This window comes from Peromyscus eremicus, chromosome 10, assembly GCF_949786415.1.
Source record: "Peromyscus eremicus chromosome 10, PerEre_H2_v1, whole genome shotgun sequence".
NCBI lineage: Eukaryota > Metazoa > Chordata > Mammalia > Rodentia > Cricetidae > Peromyscus > Peromyscus eremicus.
The window spans coordinates 85,014,112-85,031,628 of NC_081426.1; the positions used below are offsets into that span (position 1 = coordinate 85,014,112).

A 17,517-nucleotide genomic window follows, 5' to 3' on the forward strand; every position below is an offset into this window, starting at 1 on the left:
GGGAGAGCGTCCGGGTTCACCTGTTGGTTTCACATGTGTCTCTTTCCCTTTGTAGGATGCCATTCTTCCTGCAGAAGCTGCCAGAGTGGAGGGCCTTTCTCCTGCTCCTCCTGCGACACTGGGCTGGTTCTGACCCACCTCGGCACCTGCAGCGCCGCCTGCTTCCCCGGGCATTACACGGATGATAACCAAACTTGCCAGCGTAAGTTTCCTGAGCTGTGTCCCCGCTGCCCTCCGGGCCTTTGGACGAAATGTGAAGTTCTTGCTCCCACCTTCTCCCCCGGGAGCCTTTATCTCATACAAGAAAGGAAGCTAATCTGCAAAGGCAGTATGGATACCGTTAGCAGACCGTGGCTTAGATCACTATGAATAAATACAGGGGTGATATTTCCACTTTATGTTGTACAAATTCTCATGTTGAAGGCATTATAGCCTAGTGGCTTTAGGGAGTCTCTAGAGTTGGGGGGACTCTAGAAGTTTAAGGACTAATGCTACTTACCAGCATTATGCCCCTAAGCAAGCCAATTCACCTTTTTTTAATTAAGAGAGTTTCTATTCATTTTACATACCAACCACAGATTCCCCTGTCCTCCCTCCTCCCGCCCCCCAGCCTTCCTCCCCAACCCACCTCCCATTCCCACATCCTCCAAGGCAAGTCTTTCTGTAAAGGGGAGGTGTCTCAGTTACTTTCTCATTGCTGTGATAAAAATACCCTGACAGAGGCAACGTAAGGGAGAGAGGGTTTATTTAGGCACACTGTTCCAGAGGGACACAGTCCATCATGAAGGAGAGGACCTGTGGCAGGCAGCCAGGTCACGGTGCTGGGAACAGAAGGCTGGTTGGTTGCATTGCATCCACATCCAGGAGGCAGAGAGTGAACAGGAAGTGGGGCTGGGCTGTGAAATCTCAAGGGCCACCCTCAGTGACCCAGTCATTCCAGTGAGGCTCTACTTCCTAAAGTTTCTGCAGCCTTCCCAAACAACCACCAGCTGGGTGCCACACATCCATACATATAGGCCTATGGAAGTCATGTCTCAATCCAACTGCAGTGGGAGAATTCTAAGTAGCTACATCCTAATACTGTAGCACTTAATGCAGACCCTAGCAGAGAGCATGGTTTCTTTCACCACAGATGAGTTACTGTTATCAAGTCCATCAGGAATGAAAAGCTAGCTGTAGCTAGAGTTTTCCTGCCTGGCCCACAGTCAGGACAAATCTCTCTCACCCGCCAGTCCCACAGCCGCTTGGACCCAACCAAGTAAACACAGAGACTTATATTGCAACTGTATGGCCGTGGCAGGTTTCTTGCTAACTGTTCTTATAGCTTAAATTAATCCATTTCTATTAATCTATACCTTGCCACGTGGCTCGTGGCTTGCCGGCATCTTCACATGCGGCTTGTCATTTTGGCAGCTGGCAGTGACTCCTTCCACCTTCCTATTCTCTCAGTTCTCCTCTCTGTTAGTCCCACCTATACTTTCTGCCTGGCCACTGGCCAATCAGTGATTTATTTATTGACCAATCAGCAACACATTTGACATACAGACCATCCCACAGCACTTCCCCTTTTCTTTTCTTAAAAAGGAAGGTTTTAACCTTTATACATCTCCAAAGTCAGCTTGGTATATTTGAGAATTTGGGCATAGTTTCTCTTACTACTTCCTGCTGGAGGGGGGCGCTGTATCTTATGGGAACACAAAGAAAATTTTAGGATAATGGAGTAGTCTGTGAGGGTGTATCGTCTGAGCCAGTTGCCTTGAAACGGTTCTGGATGTTGGATCATCTGGGCCATGGTGTCATCAGAGAACTTTCAGGGGGTCTTGGCTGGTCAAACCTGATGTATCTGAATCTGGAAGAAATCCATAGCCTCTGGCTTTCTGTGGGAATAAAAGCAGAGTCTCCTTTCCAAAGTAACATATCCTTATATCCAAATTTTGAAGTCAAGGTACCTTTAAAATATACATTTTGGCATAACTCAACAGCTTTTACAATCAAATATTTTTTTGCAGTTAAAAATCCCAAAGACAACACAATCCAGATTCTCTGTGTAATATTCATCTTCACATGGCTTATTTTTTATATTAATTTTACTGTCTCTTTAAAGACTTTATTTTTTAAAACTATGTATTTGTTTATATAACTGTATATATCACCTTTTTTGTCTCTTTTAAGCCTACATATATTTTACACAAATTGTAAACTATTACATCTGAATCTGTCTTATTGTGAATCTATTGCTTTAAACTGCAGCAGCTGTGGCTGCTGGCTCCGCCCACCTCAGCTTCCCAACATGGCGGTAGTACGTTTTCTGCCAGCTCTGGGAGCTATCATGGGTCTATGCTTTTATCCAAGCAGCATGTAGCTCAGAAACCTCTTTTTTTGTTTTGTACTAGCAAAGGCTAAATCCACCACTCAACTTAATGTGCCACTTGCAGAGGCCTCATTCCCGCCATACTGCAGGTCGAGCGCACGCTAGGAACCTATCAGTAGCTCAAACCGGCTGCTGCTGTTCCTTTGAGAGAGACAATTAGGAAGCTGTTTTTAGCTCCGTTTCAGAATCTTTTTTCTCAGGTTTTATGTGGAAACTCTTGCCCCACATTGGGCGCCATTTGTAGCTAGAGTTTTCCTGCCTGGCCCACAGTCAGGACAAATCTCTCTCACCCGCCAGTCCCACAGCCATTCAGACCCAAACAAGTAAACACAGAGACTTATATTGCTTACAAACTGTATGGCCGTGGCAGGCTTTTTGCTAACTGTTCTTACAGCTTAAATTAATCTATTTCCATAAATCTATACCTTGCCATATGGCTCGTGGCTTACCGGCATCTTCACGTGCGGCTTGTCATGGTGGCAGCTGGCAGTGACTCCTTCCACCTTCCTGTTCTCTCAATTCTCCTCTCTGTTAGTCCCGCCTATACTTCCTGCCTGGCCACTGGCCAATCAGTGATTTATTTATTGACCAATTAGCAACACATTTGACATACAGACCATCCCACAGCAGCTAGCCATTCAATAAAAGATACTTTTATAGATACAGGCAAGAAGAACACTACCACTTCTAGTTCACTGAATTATGTCTCAGCATTTGTATTTGTAGGGAAGCTGTCTAAGACCCAGAATTTGGCATCATCTGTTGAAGTACTGGAGATAGAAACTTCTGTACCAATGGGAAGATTTCCTCATATTTGTAACAAAAGCTCAGCTTGGTATACATCAGCTGTCTGCCAGGACTGGCACATTCTATAATGTGGCCAAGGCAGGAATGAAATACTTGCATTGCTATTCCAGAGCAAGAGAGTGTTTGTTTGAGGAGAAATGGTGACTTGGATTTATGAGGCTCTCCACAGCCTCAGAATCACAGAAGCAGAAATGCAAAGAAATCAACTTGATCCCTTGTGTGAAGTCTGGGTGACGAAAGCGTGTTGCATTTCAATGCATCTCCCTGGGGAAGCCTTCCCCATGCTGCAGGGTGGCCTGTGCACAAACGGCCGTGCTACTGTGGAGAGGGGATCTCTTGGAGCATTTCCATTAAATCCGGACTCTCCTAACTCTCATCCTCAAGTTTCATTCTTTGCTGTAACTGACTAAAATATGCCCCTAAATTGGGCTGAGTTTCTGTTATGTAAAAACAAAACAGCATCAGCAACGGCCCTTTGTAGCGTTCATTATTATAGACCATTATACCGTGCCACTTTTAGAAACTGTATGATAAAGGGCTTTTGAGGAATTGTAACCAGCATTCTGGGAAGCAATGTGTTGCTAAAGAAAGTCTGGCCTTGGGAACTCACAAGATTCTGTCTTAAGAAGTATTTAGGAAGTGTACTCTCTTAGCCCTGGAATTTAAGAGTAACCAGATGAGGTAGGAACTCTGATAAGTAAGCCGCTCAGTACTTGACCCATATTGCTTTGGGGTTGAAGAGCCCAGAGTACCTGAGCCAGCCTTGAACCCAGAGCAGGGACGGGTGAGGGAAAGAAGCCAGCTCCCCTTTTGGGAGGAGTGGTTGGCCTGTTTTTTTCTGACTGGCTATAGAATTTCTCTATGGAGCAATAAAGAATAAGCCCCCTCCCTCATTCACATATTTACCTTTCAGAGTTTGTGATTAAATCATTTCTCCCTGGACTTCATTCAGGGCAGAGCTGGAGCCAGTGAAGTGTGAAAGCAGAGGGGTCAGGCATTTTTCAGACCTGAGTTGAGTTGCATATCAAGAGAGACAGTGAGCTCCACATGCTGTGAGGTCCCTCACTCACTGGTGAAAGACACTCATATCTGCTCCCCTTAATGATTTCTGAGGCTAGTATCTCAACCTCCAAAGCTGCCTCTGTTTCTCTCAGTGAGGTCCCCCTGGCATGGCTACATCAGGATGCACCTTTGTGTAGTCTGGATATATGACGTAGGGAACACCCAGCCACAAGCATCTTCAGGTGAGGGAAACTGAGGACCAAGAGCCTGTGGCATGTGTGGGATGACCGTGTGAAGGACAAGCACGGCCATTTGCAGATTGCCTGGGAAGGAAGGAGAGGAAGCCGCTGAAGACAGAGATGGTGGCCACCTGCTCCTCAGTGTGACATGCTATATCCCTCCACATTCTCCATAAAGTCTTCTAGGACTCAAAGTGCTCACCATAAATTGACTTCTTTTGTTAGTCACTAAAGGGGCTGAATTGTACAATAAGGTCCCTGGAGGAATGGCCAACTGAATAGAAAGATTAAGGAGCATGGACACAGATGGCAGTTAGCTGCATCCAGTCCTCAGATATCAGGATAGGGAAGTAGCCTGTGAACCCAGGTAGAGGAACTGGCATTTGGATCTCATGGTGCATCCATCCCCTTGTCAAGTAGGAAAGTCCAAAGGATATTTAGGAGTGTGGAGGCTTCTCAGCTTAAGCTTATGCAGGTCAGTATCTTCAGTGGCCATGTTCCAGTTTTAATTGATATTAAGCCTTTGATCAACTAAATAGGTCAGGTGATTTGCCTGTAGGAACCGCTATCCAAGCCACACTTCTCATCCTGTGTGCATTCACTTGGTTTAAGACCGTGAATGTATGACTTTTCTTTCTTTTTTTTAGTTTATTTTTTGAGATTATCAGATAATTACATAATTCCCCCTTTCCCTTTCCTCACTTCACACCACTCCATACATCCCTCCTTGATCTCTTTCAAATTCATGGCGTCTTTTTTTCACTGCTTGTTGACATGTATAGATGTTGTATACAGGTGATTCTAGATTTTTGTCAAATTGACAATGAACACTAACCACAATGACTCACATGATAGAGAACCAGCTCGGTGATATGGAATATTTAAAGGAATAAAACAAAACTGATCTTTGCTTTCCTGAGTCCCATAGCTTAAATGACACAAATGTCAAAGAAACAGTCTCTTGAATAAACACTATTGCGTGTACCAGGAAGGAAATGCTGTGGGTGCTATAGAATTATGTACCTAGGGAAGCATTCTAGAATAAGGATTCCAGAAAAGCTTTCTGGAAGGCAAGACAGATGAGTCAGAGTTAATTTAAGTGAGCTGGTGGTTATATAAAGGGGTGGAAAGGGTGGAAGGAAGGTGGAGGAAGATTTGTAGAAATGCTGACCAGAAACTGTTTAGGATTTAAGAAAAATCAGGAAAATATTAGAAAAAGTAGATAACAGGAGAGTATTTGTAAGGGGGTCAGACTAGATACGGGGAAAACAGGGGCACTATCTGAGAGTACTCCAGCAGGGAGCACTGTGTGAGAGTACTCCAGCAGGGAGGACTGTGTGAGAGTACTCCAGCAGGGAGGACTTTGAGAGTACTCCAGCAGGGAGCACTGTGTGAGAGTACTCCAGCAGGGAGGACTTTGAGAGTACTCCAGCAGGGAGCACTGTGTGAGAGTACTCCAGCAGGGAGGACTGTGTGAGAGTACTCCAGCAGGGAGGACTTTGAGAGTACTCCAGCAGGGAGCACTGTGTGAGAGTACTCCAGCAGGGAGCACTGTGTGAGAGTACTCCAGCAGGGAGGACTGTGTGAGAGTACTCCAGCAGTAATGATTCGTGACAGTACTCCAGCAGGGGGATAGTAGCCTGGGTTCATCTCCACATGTGGACATGAGAAAAGCATGAAGTTTCTAACGTTTTGTTGGAGAGTTTGAACACCGAGGATTCAGTGACTAGCTAGATGAGGGTGGACGAAGGAAAGAATCAGGATATCAGGATAGACGCCAAGGTTTCCACCATGGATAACTGAGTAGAAGGAGCAGTGGCAGTTGTTGGGCTGCAGAAATGAAAGCAGACCAGTTTGTGGCATGCCCCAAATGCATCAACAATGTGTCTGGCTGCGGAGAGTTACAACTGGGTGAGCCAATAAACCAGGTCACGTCCAAGTCCAATGTCTTAAAATACAGGATTTCACAATCTCCACCATAAAATTGTCACCTAAAAACAATGTGTCTGTAACATAAATGATGAGAGGGGGCTTAATTTCCTGAGCAATGCTCAAATAAAGCCACTGGTCTTCGGGTCAGTATGAATTCTGTTGCTAAATCACATAACAATTTAGGTATGGGACTCCGTCCTTGGATTTATATTCATCTCTTGGACAATGGATTACCTTCTTCTATTTTGGAAAATAAAACTGGTATTTTCTGCATCTGTTGCTCACAGAGGAAGGTTATGGGCCATAATTAAAGGGCAGGTTGGAGCGGGGCTTTTTTTCTGAGGCGGCATCTGTCCAGCTTTGCTCAGTGCCTCCGTATTTGTGGTTGTAATCATCTGGTCCTTTCCCTCTCCTCTGCACTCAGCATGCAACACGCATTGCAGAAGCTGTGATTCACTGGGCAGCTGCACCTCCTGCCGAGATCCAAGCAAGGTCCTGCTCTTTGGAGAATGCCAGTATGAGACCTGTGCCCCCCAGTACTATCTTGACATCTCTACCAAGACTTGCAGAGGTAAAGCTTTTCCTGGGCTGTGTGAGGATTCTTTTATTGAGGGGTGTTCCTTTACTTCACCTCATCATAGGCACTTTCGTTGGATGTTTCCCACTTTCTGTGAGGATGGCAACAATGATGTATGCATGTGTTCATTCATTCATGCATTTATGCATCCGCTAGGCAAATTGTTTAAGTTCCTTCACATCGCCCAACACTGTGTCTGGCGTTGGTAAATAGACAGAGGTAGCAAATGGCAAACAAAATCTTTACTTGTATTTGTTCATAGACGTGCTTTGCTCGGGCCATCTAATGTCCTGATGTGTTGAAGTTTTGATTATCTCTTTCCACACCAGAACATATCACATGTAACACTTGAGATTTTCCATTTCTTTTGAAAAATCCTGAAATCAGATAATGGTAGAAATACATTGCTATAGTACAGCTCTAGGTTAGATCTCGCAGCTCCCATGCCTGCTTTGCCACAGTCCCCTCTGGTCCCTCTCTTACACTAAGGCTCTTTTGAAGATGTCCATTACCTCCCTGGGCCTGTGAGTCTTTGCATTTGCCACCCTGATTTGCTTGACTGTAAGCTTAATGAAGTCAAGAGTTATGTCTGATTTGTTATCTCTCCTTAGCATACTCAAATGTGTAAAAACACCATGTATCTTTTCCTGGTTCATCAGGAGCTGGACTTCTTATGGCCAAGTTCAGCAGGGAAAGAAACAGTGTTGGACTATTTTCCTTGTCTCCTCTTAGGCTAGCTTCTCTCCATGTTTCCTTCTAACCCCCTGGTTCTGGCAGAGAAGGTCCAGCTCCAAACAGAGGTCAAATGCCTGTCATGTAAACCCAGGAAGCTCTAGCCTCCCCCGCACACACACACACACACACACACACACACACACACACTCACACACACACACACACACTTTCCATTCTAAGAATCTCAACTTGGTTGTCAGCTTAGGTGGTCTTCCATGTTTACGACCGCAGGAGCTTTTCTGCTCTTTTCTTTCTAACCAGGGGCTGTCAGTTTGTGGTGAAAAAAACCAAGATTCTTCCAGATCCTCCACCTTGTAAATGATTTCATAACTGTGCTGGTTTTCAAGGCTCTGCTTCTAGTCATTTTCCCTCAGGACCGATTCAACCAAATAAATGAAGGAGATTAATTTTATAAACCTTCAGAGCACATGTCCCATCTTGCACATGTACCTGCTACCTACGGACTGAGAAATACTGTGTGAAGGAATAGAGAGATGAGTCCTTCCAGCTTCATAGCTGGGTAGGAAAATGGGCTTGAGAGAGCCTTGAGCGGAATATGGTCTCTGAGAAAAACAGTTACTCAACAAAGCTCTGTCGAGCTGCTAATGTGTATTGGGCATTGTACTTGCCTAGTTATTGTAAGTGAAGCCAGGAACCCGCGGATCCTAAGTGCACGCTGTACCACCGGGCCCCACCTCCAGCCTCTGTGCTGATCGTTTACGTTCATTATTTCATTTTGCCTCTCCAGTGGCCTTAGTAAATGGGTACTAGTGTATGTTTAATTCAAGCTCCAATGAATTAAGGAAGATAGACAGGAAAATGCAGAGGAACCTCAGCAAAATGATCACTTAATAGACTTGCCCAACTTCAAAACTCACATACTTCACCAGGCTGTTCCCTGCCATCGCCCAGGTATGGAAGAGCAGCTAGAACATTACTTCTCGAACACGAGCTGTCCAACTGCGTCAGTTTTTCCTGGGACATCAAAAATGCCAGCCACAAACACGATCGTGATTATAACAGCAAGATCACCAATAAGAGAAGCAACATGCTTCCCTGGGCCCCAACCCTCAAGACTTCCAACCCAATACATCTGAGGCTGAGCCTGATGAATAGTTTTAACAATGTCCCTGGACTGTTGAGGTTCACATCCAAGGCTGGCCTTCCTGCAGCACACGCTCTTTGACGCCAGAGTCTGCATACCTCACTTTTATGTTCTCTGGAGGCAGTGAACTGTCCCTATAGGTGCTTGTTGAACGAAGGGACATTCAAACAACTTGGTTCTACCCTAGATCAGGTATTCAACTGTCCAACAATCCCCTTCTCTCTATAGAGTTCCTTTACACATTGTTTATTCTTTCTCTTATGCAGTCTGCATCAGGTTATAAACAGGAAGAGGCACGAGTCTGGTGTCAGCGGTGGCAGCAGCATTCTTAGTTACGTCTGTGATATCTCTTTACCTCGTGAGCTCTGAGTATTTGGAGGAGGTCAGGATTAGGTCTGTGGGGCAACCTTGCTCCCTAGGGTAGGTTTGGCATGAAGAGCTGGGGTGGCATGAGGCTGAAGTGTGCCCCTGGAATAAGGCCAAGTTGCTCTGACTCTTCAGCAGGAGCTCTGTTGACAAGCAGGCTCTGCACAGGCTTGGGCTGCTCCTTGTACATGCCCGTGTCTGACATAATTAGGAAACGCTAAACCTCAGAGAAGCATTTAGACGTCTACAAGTCAGGGCTCTGTTACAGCTCGCTTATCTGCTTATCTGCCATCATGTGCTGTCCTCACGTTACCTCTCATGGCCACAGACCGTGGCCTCCTAAATGGGTTGCTGGGACTAACGAAGGACGGAAAGGAAGCCGATCTAATGTAGGCTTTCCTTCTAGAGTGTGATTGGAGTTGCAATGCCTGTAGTGGGCCTCTTCGAACAGACTGCCTGCAATGCATGGATGGCTATGTTCTCCAAGACGGTGTGTGCGTGGAGCAGTGCTCACCAGAATACTACCGGGACTCAGGCTTCTGCAAGCGTAAGTATCTACGATTTCTGTGGAGCCCATGGCTAATGTTCATTTGGCTTTTCTGCTAGTCCTGGCTTCCTTCCTCGGGGCTATCTTTGTTATCAGTGACAAGTTCCTTTTCCTTCACCCACACCCTAGTAGACATATGCTCAAACCTGATGTCAGTATGACAACCATGGAGTTATACGCCCACAGAAACATATTTATGTCAGCTCTTAATTTCAATTTCCTTTAACATTTAACAACCCTGTTCTCTAGATAGAAAACTTTGTATACCTAGGAATTGGAACCAATGGAAAGACTGATAAATAATTATAATAGAAGTGAATATTTGCCAATCACTTTAGTGTTTATCTAGCGTTTTCCATTATGTGATCCAAAACTCCCTTGGAGGAGTTTGGGACAATGTTTTCACTTCGGTTATGTAGGAAGAACATGGAGGTTTGTAGAGGTAGAGTGCCTAGTCCCAAGTCTTCCACCGATAGTTGTAGCAGTCGCAACCAGGAGCCGGGGTCCCTCGCTTCTCCTGGAGTGCTTTGCCTAGTGTAAGGGTCTTATTGCTACCTGATCCTTGCCGTAAATGCCCAGAGCCTACTTGGAAAATTACATGGATTCCTGTTGACTTAACTTTTATCTTTCAGGCTGCAATAACCACTGTCTCCAGTGCCAAGGTCCCCATGAGTGCACACGCTGTGAAGAGCCATTCCTCCTCTCCCAAGCCCAGTGTGTCCAAGAATGTGGGAAAGGATACTTTGCAGACCATGCAAGACACAAATGCATAGGTAACTTGAGTCTTTGCTGAGTGCTTTGGGAAGAACTCAGGGAAGCCAGTAAGTCACATGCGCTGATTCTCAGGTAACCATGAGCATCTAACATAGACTCAGGATAAAGGTCAGAGAGCCTGGTCTAAGTACTTGATAGCTTCCCATGTATGTCTGCCAAGTGCTGGTTAAACAGGATGCAGGAATACAGCCCAATAATTCTCTCACAGGAATCAATATTGTTCCTAAAGGTCTTTGTGGGAATGAGGCCAACGTTTCATGGAATGCAAAGCTTATATTGAATGGCTGTGAAGCACCCATTAAGAGTGGATCAGCCATATTGATATGGGCATAGAATTTTCAGCATGTAGGCTAAATCATTCATGACCCCAATATTGATATTATAGCTTTGAAGAATAGGATTTAGGCAGTAATTTAGTGAGAAATACTGGAGCTTTTATTATTAAACTGAAGTTAAACCCAAAGTCTTAACCTCCTTGTTGTATGGGGTCATCCAAGAAAAAATTTCCATTTGCTCTCATTTCTATTGAGACCTGTTGCCCAGTGCACCCACTAGAAAGGATACTTAGTGTTTAATAATAATGCCATTAAGAAGCACAAGTAACTTGAGTCTTTGCTGAGTGCTTTGGGAAGAACTCATTGAGTTTTACATTTCTCTGCATTTTCTTCATCTGTAATATCTCATTTAATATGCACAATGACTTGGTGAAATATGATCGACAGTAAGAATCCTGTTTTACAAGTGTAAAAACAAAAGAGACTTTGAAATGTTAAACCCTAGATTTCTGATTCCAGTCCAGGGGACCCTTTACATTGTCCTGTATAGCTTCACAATAATGAATCCCAACTAAGGAAGCAGGATAATTAGGCACGAAGCATTCTGTCTTCTCAAAGGTTATTAACTTGATCCAAAGAAGAAGCCCTATGGTTCTCTCAATAGCTAGCTCTCTGGATGGGGTTAATATTACTGTCACCATCCTCACTCTGCAGCGACAGAGCTATTATAGTAACAGTCACAGGAAGAGTGAAGAGCGGTGTAGTAGAACAGTTGGGACCTTCCGGTGTTCCTGGCCCTTCAGATTTTAGTGCTTGTAATCCCCAACTCTTGTCTGTATTAGGTCCTTTTTCTACTCTCTTTGTCAGGACAAGAACATTGCAGCCCAGACTGTAAAAGACTCTTGTCCAGGGTCACAGCTGGTAAGAGGTAGAGAAGGAATGATACCACCAGAGGAGCCTATGCTCTTAGTCTCTCTAAACACCGCCTCTTACAAGCCAGTAAGCCTTTTAGAACATCTGTCCATATGCGGTGTTCTTTAGATGACGTTGTATAAATTGAGCAGTGGACCTCGCGATCCCATTTCCTCCTGGTCGGAGATCGGCTCCCTACGAATATCAACAGGGAAACTGCATTCTGTTTCGTTGCAAGGAGGGAGGCATTTATTTGTGGCTGGTGCTTTAGCTCTTCTGGTCGCTGTCCCTTTCTGTCCCTGTGTGGTCCTACCAGGGGGTGTGCCTCAGCTGTGCTTTACATGTGTTTTCTCCTTGGCAGTCTGTCCTCGGGGATGCTTGCAATGCAGCCACAGAGATCGGTGTCACTTATGTGGCCATGGCTTCTTTCTGAAGAGCGGCCTTTGCATGCCCATCTGTGTTCCCGGTTTCTCTGGCCACCCATCTAATGAAAGCTGCGCTGGTAAGTTCATCTCTGCCGGTTATCTGGTGATGTTAGCAGTCATTTCTCTGTGCAAATGATGGGTCTCCAGATATGGCTGACACCTGTTCTGTGAAACTCAGCATTCCTGTGGGGTGGAAACCCCTGGTGCTACCTAAGGCACTATGTGTAGCACATAGGTAATAAGGAAAACCTAACTCCTAATTTCTTTGATCCTGGGATAAAAGAAGTGATCTACACCTTAAAAGTCATAACTATCAGAGAAGAAATTTGGTGTAAGCTTAGATGTGTTCTTGAATTGCTGCCATGCTTTAGGAAATCATGTATATATTGCATGTCTAATGCAACGTTTGTGGTCATTGGAACTTGTTTAGCTAATTCTGCTGAGGTACAGTGGTGCATCTTTTATGCACACAGTGGAGAGAAGTTCTAAATGAATAGTGTGAGGAGATTGCTCCGTCAGCTGCAGGTGTTTGAAGTCAGTCGATTGGAAGGTGCTCTATTGGAACGGTCTGTCCCAACACAGAACAGACATCTCACTTTAAAGGCAAAGAGACATGAATTTAAATTCAGACCAGTTTTGAACCCTGTAAGATTTTTAGGCATATAAAGCTCATGGCATATAAAGGCCATGTACTATGGCCTAGAGTTCTCTGGGTTTTGTTAATGAATAACATGAAGGGTTTTTTGTTTTGTTTTGGGGTTGTTGTGTGTTTTTTTTTTTTTTTTTTTGACAGTACTGAGGATTGAATCTAGGGCCTTATGCATGCTAGGCTAGTTCTACCCTTGAGCCACAACCCCAGCACTAACACAGGACATTTTTTAATACTGACAGCCAAACACATATCTGTCTCCACAGTTTTGATCTCCAAAGATATTAGAGGTTTTAAAAAGAAAATTAGTATATCTCTGGCCTCCTTTATGGGAATCTTCCTGGGACCTTCAAGTGCTTGTGAGTCAGCTAAAGCCTCTTGGGATACCATACACATCAACTTGTGGAAATGGATTTCACTTTCATTAGAATAACTTTATGTAGAAGTCACCCTCATGAAACTTGGTGTTCCCAAGTTGTCCTCTGTGACCTAGTTGTAGAAGGGAGCAAACACTGCCAGATAAAGACCTTGACAAAATACCTTGCAGTAGAAAAGATGAGTTCTACGTCACTGTTGAAGACCCTACTCCATCAGATGTTTCATGTGGACAGAGACAATCAAAATTTGATGACACTGTATATGTACTTCCCAGGAATTCTGACTCTGAACCTTTTCTCTATGGATTAACTGGGACTCTTCTAGGGATGGTGTCAGACACGTGTCTCTGCTCACTCTCGATGGATCTGACGTGACAAGTGTGTCAGGGAAAGACTGTGTTTTTCAAACCTGCCAGGTCATTAGCATTGCCTGGAGAGTCTATAAAATTAATGAGATCCATCTCAGAACATCTATTTCAGAATCTTCAGCAGTTCAGCCCAAGTGTGTCTCTATTATTATAAAATATTCCTATATGAATCCTTATTCGAGTTAAGGCATAACCTATACAAAAAAAATCTATCCTTTAAATTATATTACCTAGTGATTTTCTTTAGTATATTCACAAAGTTGTGTGGCAGTCCTTAATATCTAATTCCAGAACATTTTCATCAGCCTAAAAGGGAACTTCATAACCTTTAGCAGTCTCAGTCCGTTTCCCTTCACTCCAGCCTCTGGCAGTCGCTAATTTACTTCTTGTCTTTGTATATTTGCCTACTCTAGACATCTCCCATCAATAGACTCACACATTACATGGCCTTTCATGTCTGGCTTCCACGTCCGGCCTCACGTCCGAGTGTGTCCATGTTATAGCCTGCATCAGTAGAGCGTTCCTTTCCAGTTTTATGGCGACTATAACTACATTTTATGAATACACCACATTCTTCTGATCTATTTACTTCTTTGCCTCTGTTTCTGTTTGGTTTAGTACTGAATAGTGAACCTGTACACGGTAGGCAGGCACTGCCACGGAGCCACACACACAGCCTTTCTTTATCTTTTCACCAACTGTTTCTTCAATTTGACTGTTTTGAGTGGGGTTATTATGAACATCCACAGGCAAATCTTTGTTTTTATTCTTATATTTCTCCATGACATCTACCAGTAGTGTTGTTGGGGCACATGATAAGGCTATTTTATTTGAGGAACTGACTAGGTTTCCAATTTATTGTGTTATTTTACATACTTATCAGCAATGTGTGAGGATTCTAATTTCTTCACATCTTGCCAACAATTATTATTGTTTGTCCTAAGAGAGGTGAAGTGCCATATAGTTGTGGTTTTGATTTTCATTCTGGCGACTAATGTTGGGTACCTGTTTGTGTGATTATTGGCCTTTTGTGTGTAGATCTTCAGAGAAAAGTTTTTCCATTCATTATGCGTTTTTAGCTTGTCCTACATTGTTGAGATATAAAAACCTGTTATGTGTTCTGGATATAAGTCTTTTTCCCCTCAGATTCAAGATTTGCATTTCCTCCCATTCTGGAGGTTGTCTTTTTATGTTGGTGTTTTGAAATACAAATGTTTTTAATTTTAACGATGCCAATTAATTAGTTTATTTTTTGTTTGTATCTTATACTATTTTTGCTGTACCCAAACAATAATTGCTAGCTTATTTTTTTAATTTGTTTCTAAATTATTTTCCAACAAGTATACAATCTAACTCTTCCATCTAAGCTCTAGTTATCCTCATGTGCATCCAGATCAGAATCCTTGGGGTAGAAGGATGCTGATGTTGTAGAATAGCCTAGATCTACTCTGTATACCTCATAATTAGCAGTAAAGGACCCTTTCTTTAAAATAAATACCTAGAATCCAATTAATGACTATGACAAGTCTGACCTTTAGGTTCATACATTTTCCAGACAAAATGTACACTCCAAGTCTGCACGTGAACGGCTCCTTGACCCTTGGAATCGGTTCAATGAAGCCACTGGACTTTTCTCTCCTGAACATCCAACACCAGGATGGCCGAGTGGAAGATCTTCTGTTCCACGTTGTGAGCACGCCCACCAATGGTCAGCTGCTGCTCTCAAGGAATGGCAAAGAGGTCCAGCTGGAAAAGGCTGGCCATTTTAGCTGGACAGATGTGAATGACAAGAAAGTGCGCTTTGCACACAGCAGGGAGAAGCTCAGGTGAGCTAAACTGCCCTTTGCCTGTTATCTCCTCCCATCCTCTCTCAGCCCGTCCACCCCCAACCTCTTTCTTAATAACATCCCTTCCCATCGAGAAAGATCGATACTCCACAAATGCTTCCAGCTGCCTGCCATCCTTCCCCTGTAATTGCTCCGAGCACAAGCTTCTCTTTGAGGCATTTTCATTTTATCACATAATTATGGGTAATTCTCTGATGTGACAGGAAAATTCTGAGTATAATTACCCAGGTTTTTGGTCCCACAGAAACAAAACGTGTTATATAGCCAGATGCTGGAGTTGCTTCCTCCACATGAGGGCAATGCTAGAGAGCCATGGGCAGGTAAAGGATGGAAGACTGGCATGTCAGGGTGTTCTTGGGCACCTAGAATTTGGGAAGAAAACTTAGAGTCATACTTAACTTTTTTGTTATCCACTTTATGAGATTAATTGTGGCTAATTTCCAAGCGTGATCCAGTTTCCCCCTGGTGCTACTCACATTTCTGGCTGTCTTCCCTACCCCGGCTGACATATGCTTCCGGAATGCAATTGAACATTAACAAGAACCCAGGCAAATATAGCGTTATAATTAGCAGAGTAAATCCACAGAAACCACCACTGAAGATTAGCCTGTGTTCTCTGTTACCCTGCTCTGCTTGGTTAGCCCAGACAACTCCCACAGACTGAGTGCGAACAAGGGACTGAAGCCCATGAAGCAGGGATAAGGACACACATCTGAATATTTCCTACTGCCATCTCTAAACATGGGGCTTTCTCCTACAGCTTTTATTGATTGATTGGTTGAGATTTAGGCTAAAAGATATGTAGGAAGAAAAAAGACGGCAGTTTTCCGGTCATCGCTCAGGGCTGATGATTTCAGTAACTGCACAGATCATATCATAGGAGCAAGAACAACCAACATTTATTGAGTGCTCAAGTTGAGCCAGGAATTATGTTAAGCACTCCGTGGGTAAATTGTGTTCCCACTCTACAGCCTGGAGAGTATGAGTGTAAGTACAGACAGAGCTGGTCCTCCAAGCCAACACTCTCCAGCTCCCCAGACCATGCCTTTAGCTATGATGATTCTGCCTCCCTAGCATTCTAGTAATAACAAACATGCCCCCATCCTCAAGGGGTGGAGATTACTGTACAGCGACCTCACACTGCTCTGGAGTGTTTCGTGCCATCCAGGCCCTCCCCCAAATCCTTCTCCACCACCTGGGCTTGTTTTGGTTGAAAGGATAAGTATAGTTCTTAAGTATCTGCATCTCGCCCCCTCCCCACATCGTCTCTCTCTCACACACATGCATATGCACACAAGTATGTGCACACACAGTACCACACTCACAGAGCTATACAAGCTCTGAATCTGGAGCCATTTGCCTTGAAGTCATTTGTGGAAAAATGTAAAGTACCATAGACAACCGAAGCTAACCGTCTTGTCTACTTAACTTTTTCCACACGTCACCCAATTTCTTGCAGACTTAGCTTTGCACTCTTAAATGGGATAAAACTCAGGAGTTTAGAAATTCTTGCAGTACTCTTTCTTGGGATGAACATCCCTTTTAATATTGTATTTTATTTATCAAAAAAACCACAAATAAAATAGTAGAACAAGATTGGGAAAGATGCATAAAACATAAAATTGTTTGTCTCTCAATGAAACAAAGGGAGTCCAACTGACGTACACATGTATTTCTTTATGTTTTCATCAAAGCTCTGACCATGATGAAGATAAGAATTCTTGAGACTTGAGTTTCTTTGGGCTTAGACCGCTCTTGGGTAGTAAGAGCCAATAGGTAAATGTAGCCAGATCAGCTGTGATGGACGGAGATGTGGAGGCTCTTAGTGGGACTTCAGTGCCACCAAACTTCATTTTCTCCTGGTTCTGTTGGTCATACTGTCTGGATGCTTAGAGGGGGACTGGGGAGGGGCAGAACTGAAATGGGATGGAAAATGAAGGAAGGAAGAACTGGGAGGAGCAGCAGGAAGGTCTCTGATGCTTGGTACACTGAGCTAGAATTCCCAGTCAGTGAAATTCTGTTTTAAAGTTCTGTTCCACGAGCATAAACAAATGTGTACAATGTTGTTACTATAATCATAGTCCAGATAGAAAACAGTTCCAACCCTACTCTGGTCTCATAAAAAAAAAAAAAAAAAAGTTATTCCCTTCATTCCAGTCTCTGGCAACTGTGACCTGTTTTGGTTTTTATTTTATTTATTTATTTATTT

General features: G+C 43.8%; 1 protein-coding gene across 1 annotated transcript in view; it reads left to right on the top strand.

The window, feature by feature from the left end:
* Fras1 (Fraser extracellular matrix complex subunit 1) overlaps positions 1-17,517 on the top strand; it is a 353,235-nt gene that overhangs the window by 194,830 nt on the left and 140,888 nt on the right. The window contains exons 21-26 of the mRNA XM_059274782.1: positions 56-202; positions 6,776-6,922; positions 9,541-9,681; positions 10,314-10,454; positions 12,004-12,144; positions 15,017-15,287. Of these exons, the coding sequence (XP_059130765.1) occupies positions 56-202; positions 6,776-6,922; positions 9,541-9,681; positions 10,314-10,454; positions 12,004-12,144; positions 15,017-15,287 (988 nt within the window). The remainder of the gene's footprint in view (positions 1-55; positions 203-6,775; positions 6,923-9,540; positions 9,682-10,313; positions 10,455-12,003; positions 12,145-15,016; positions 15,288-17,517) is intronic.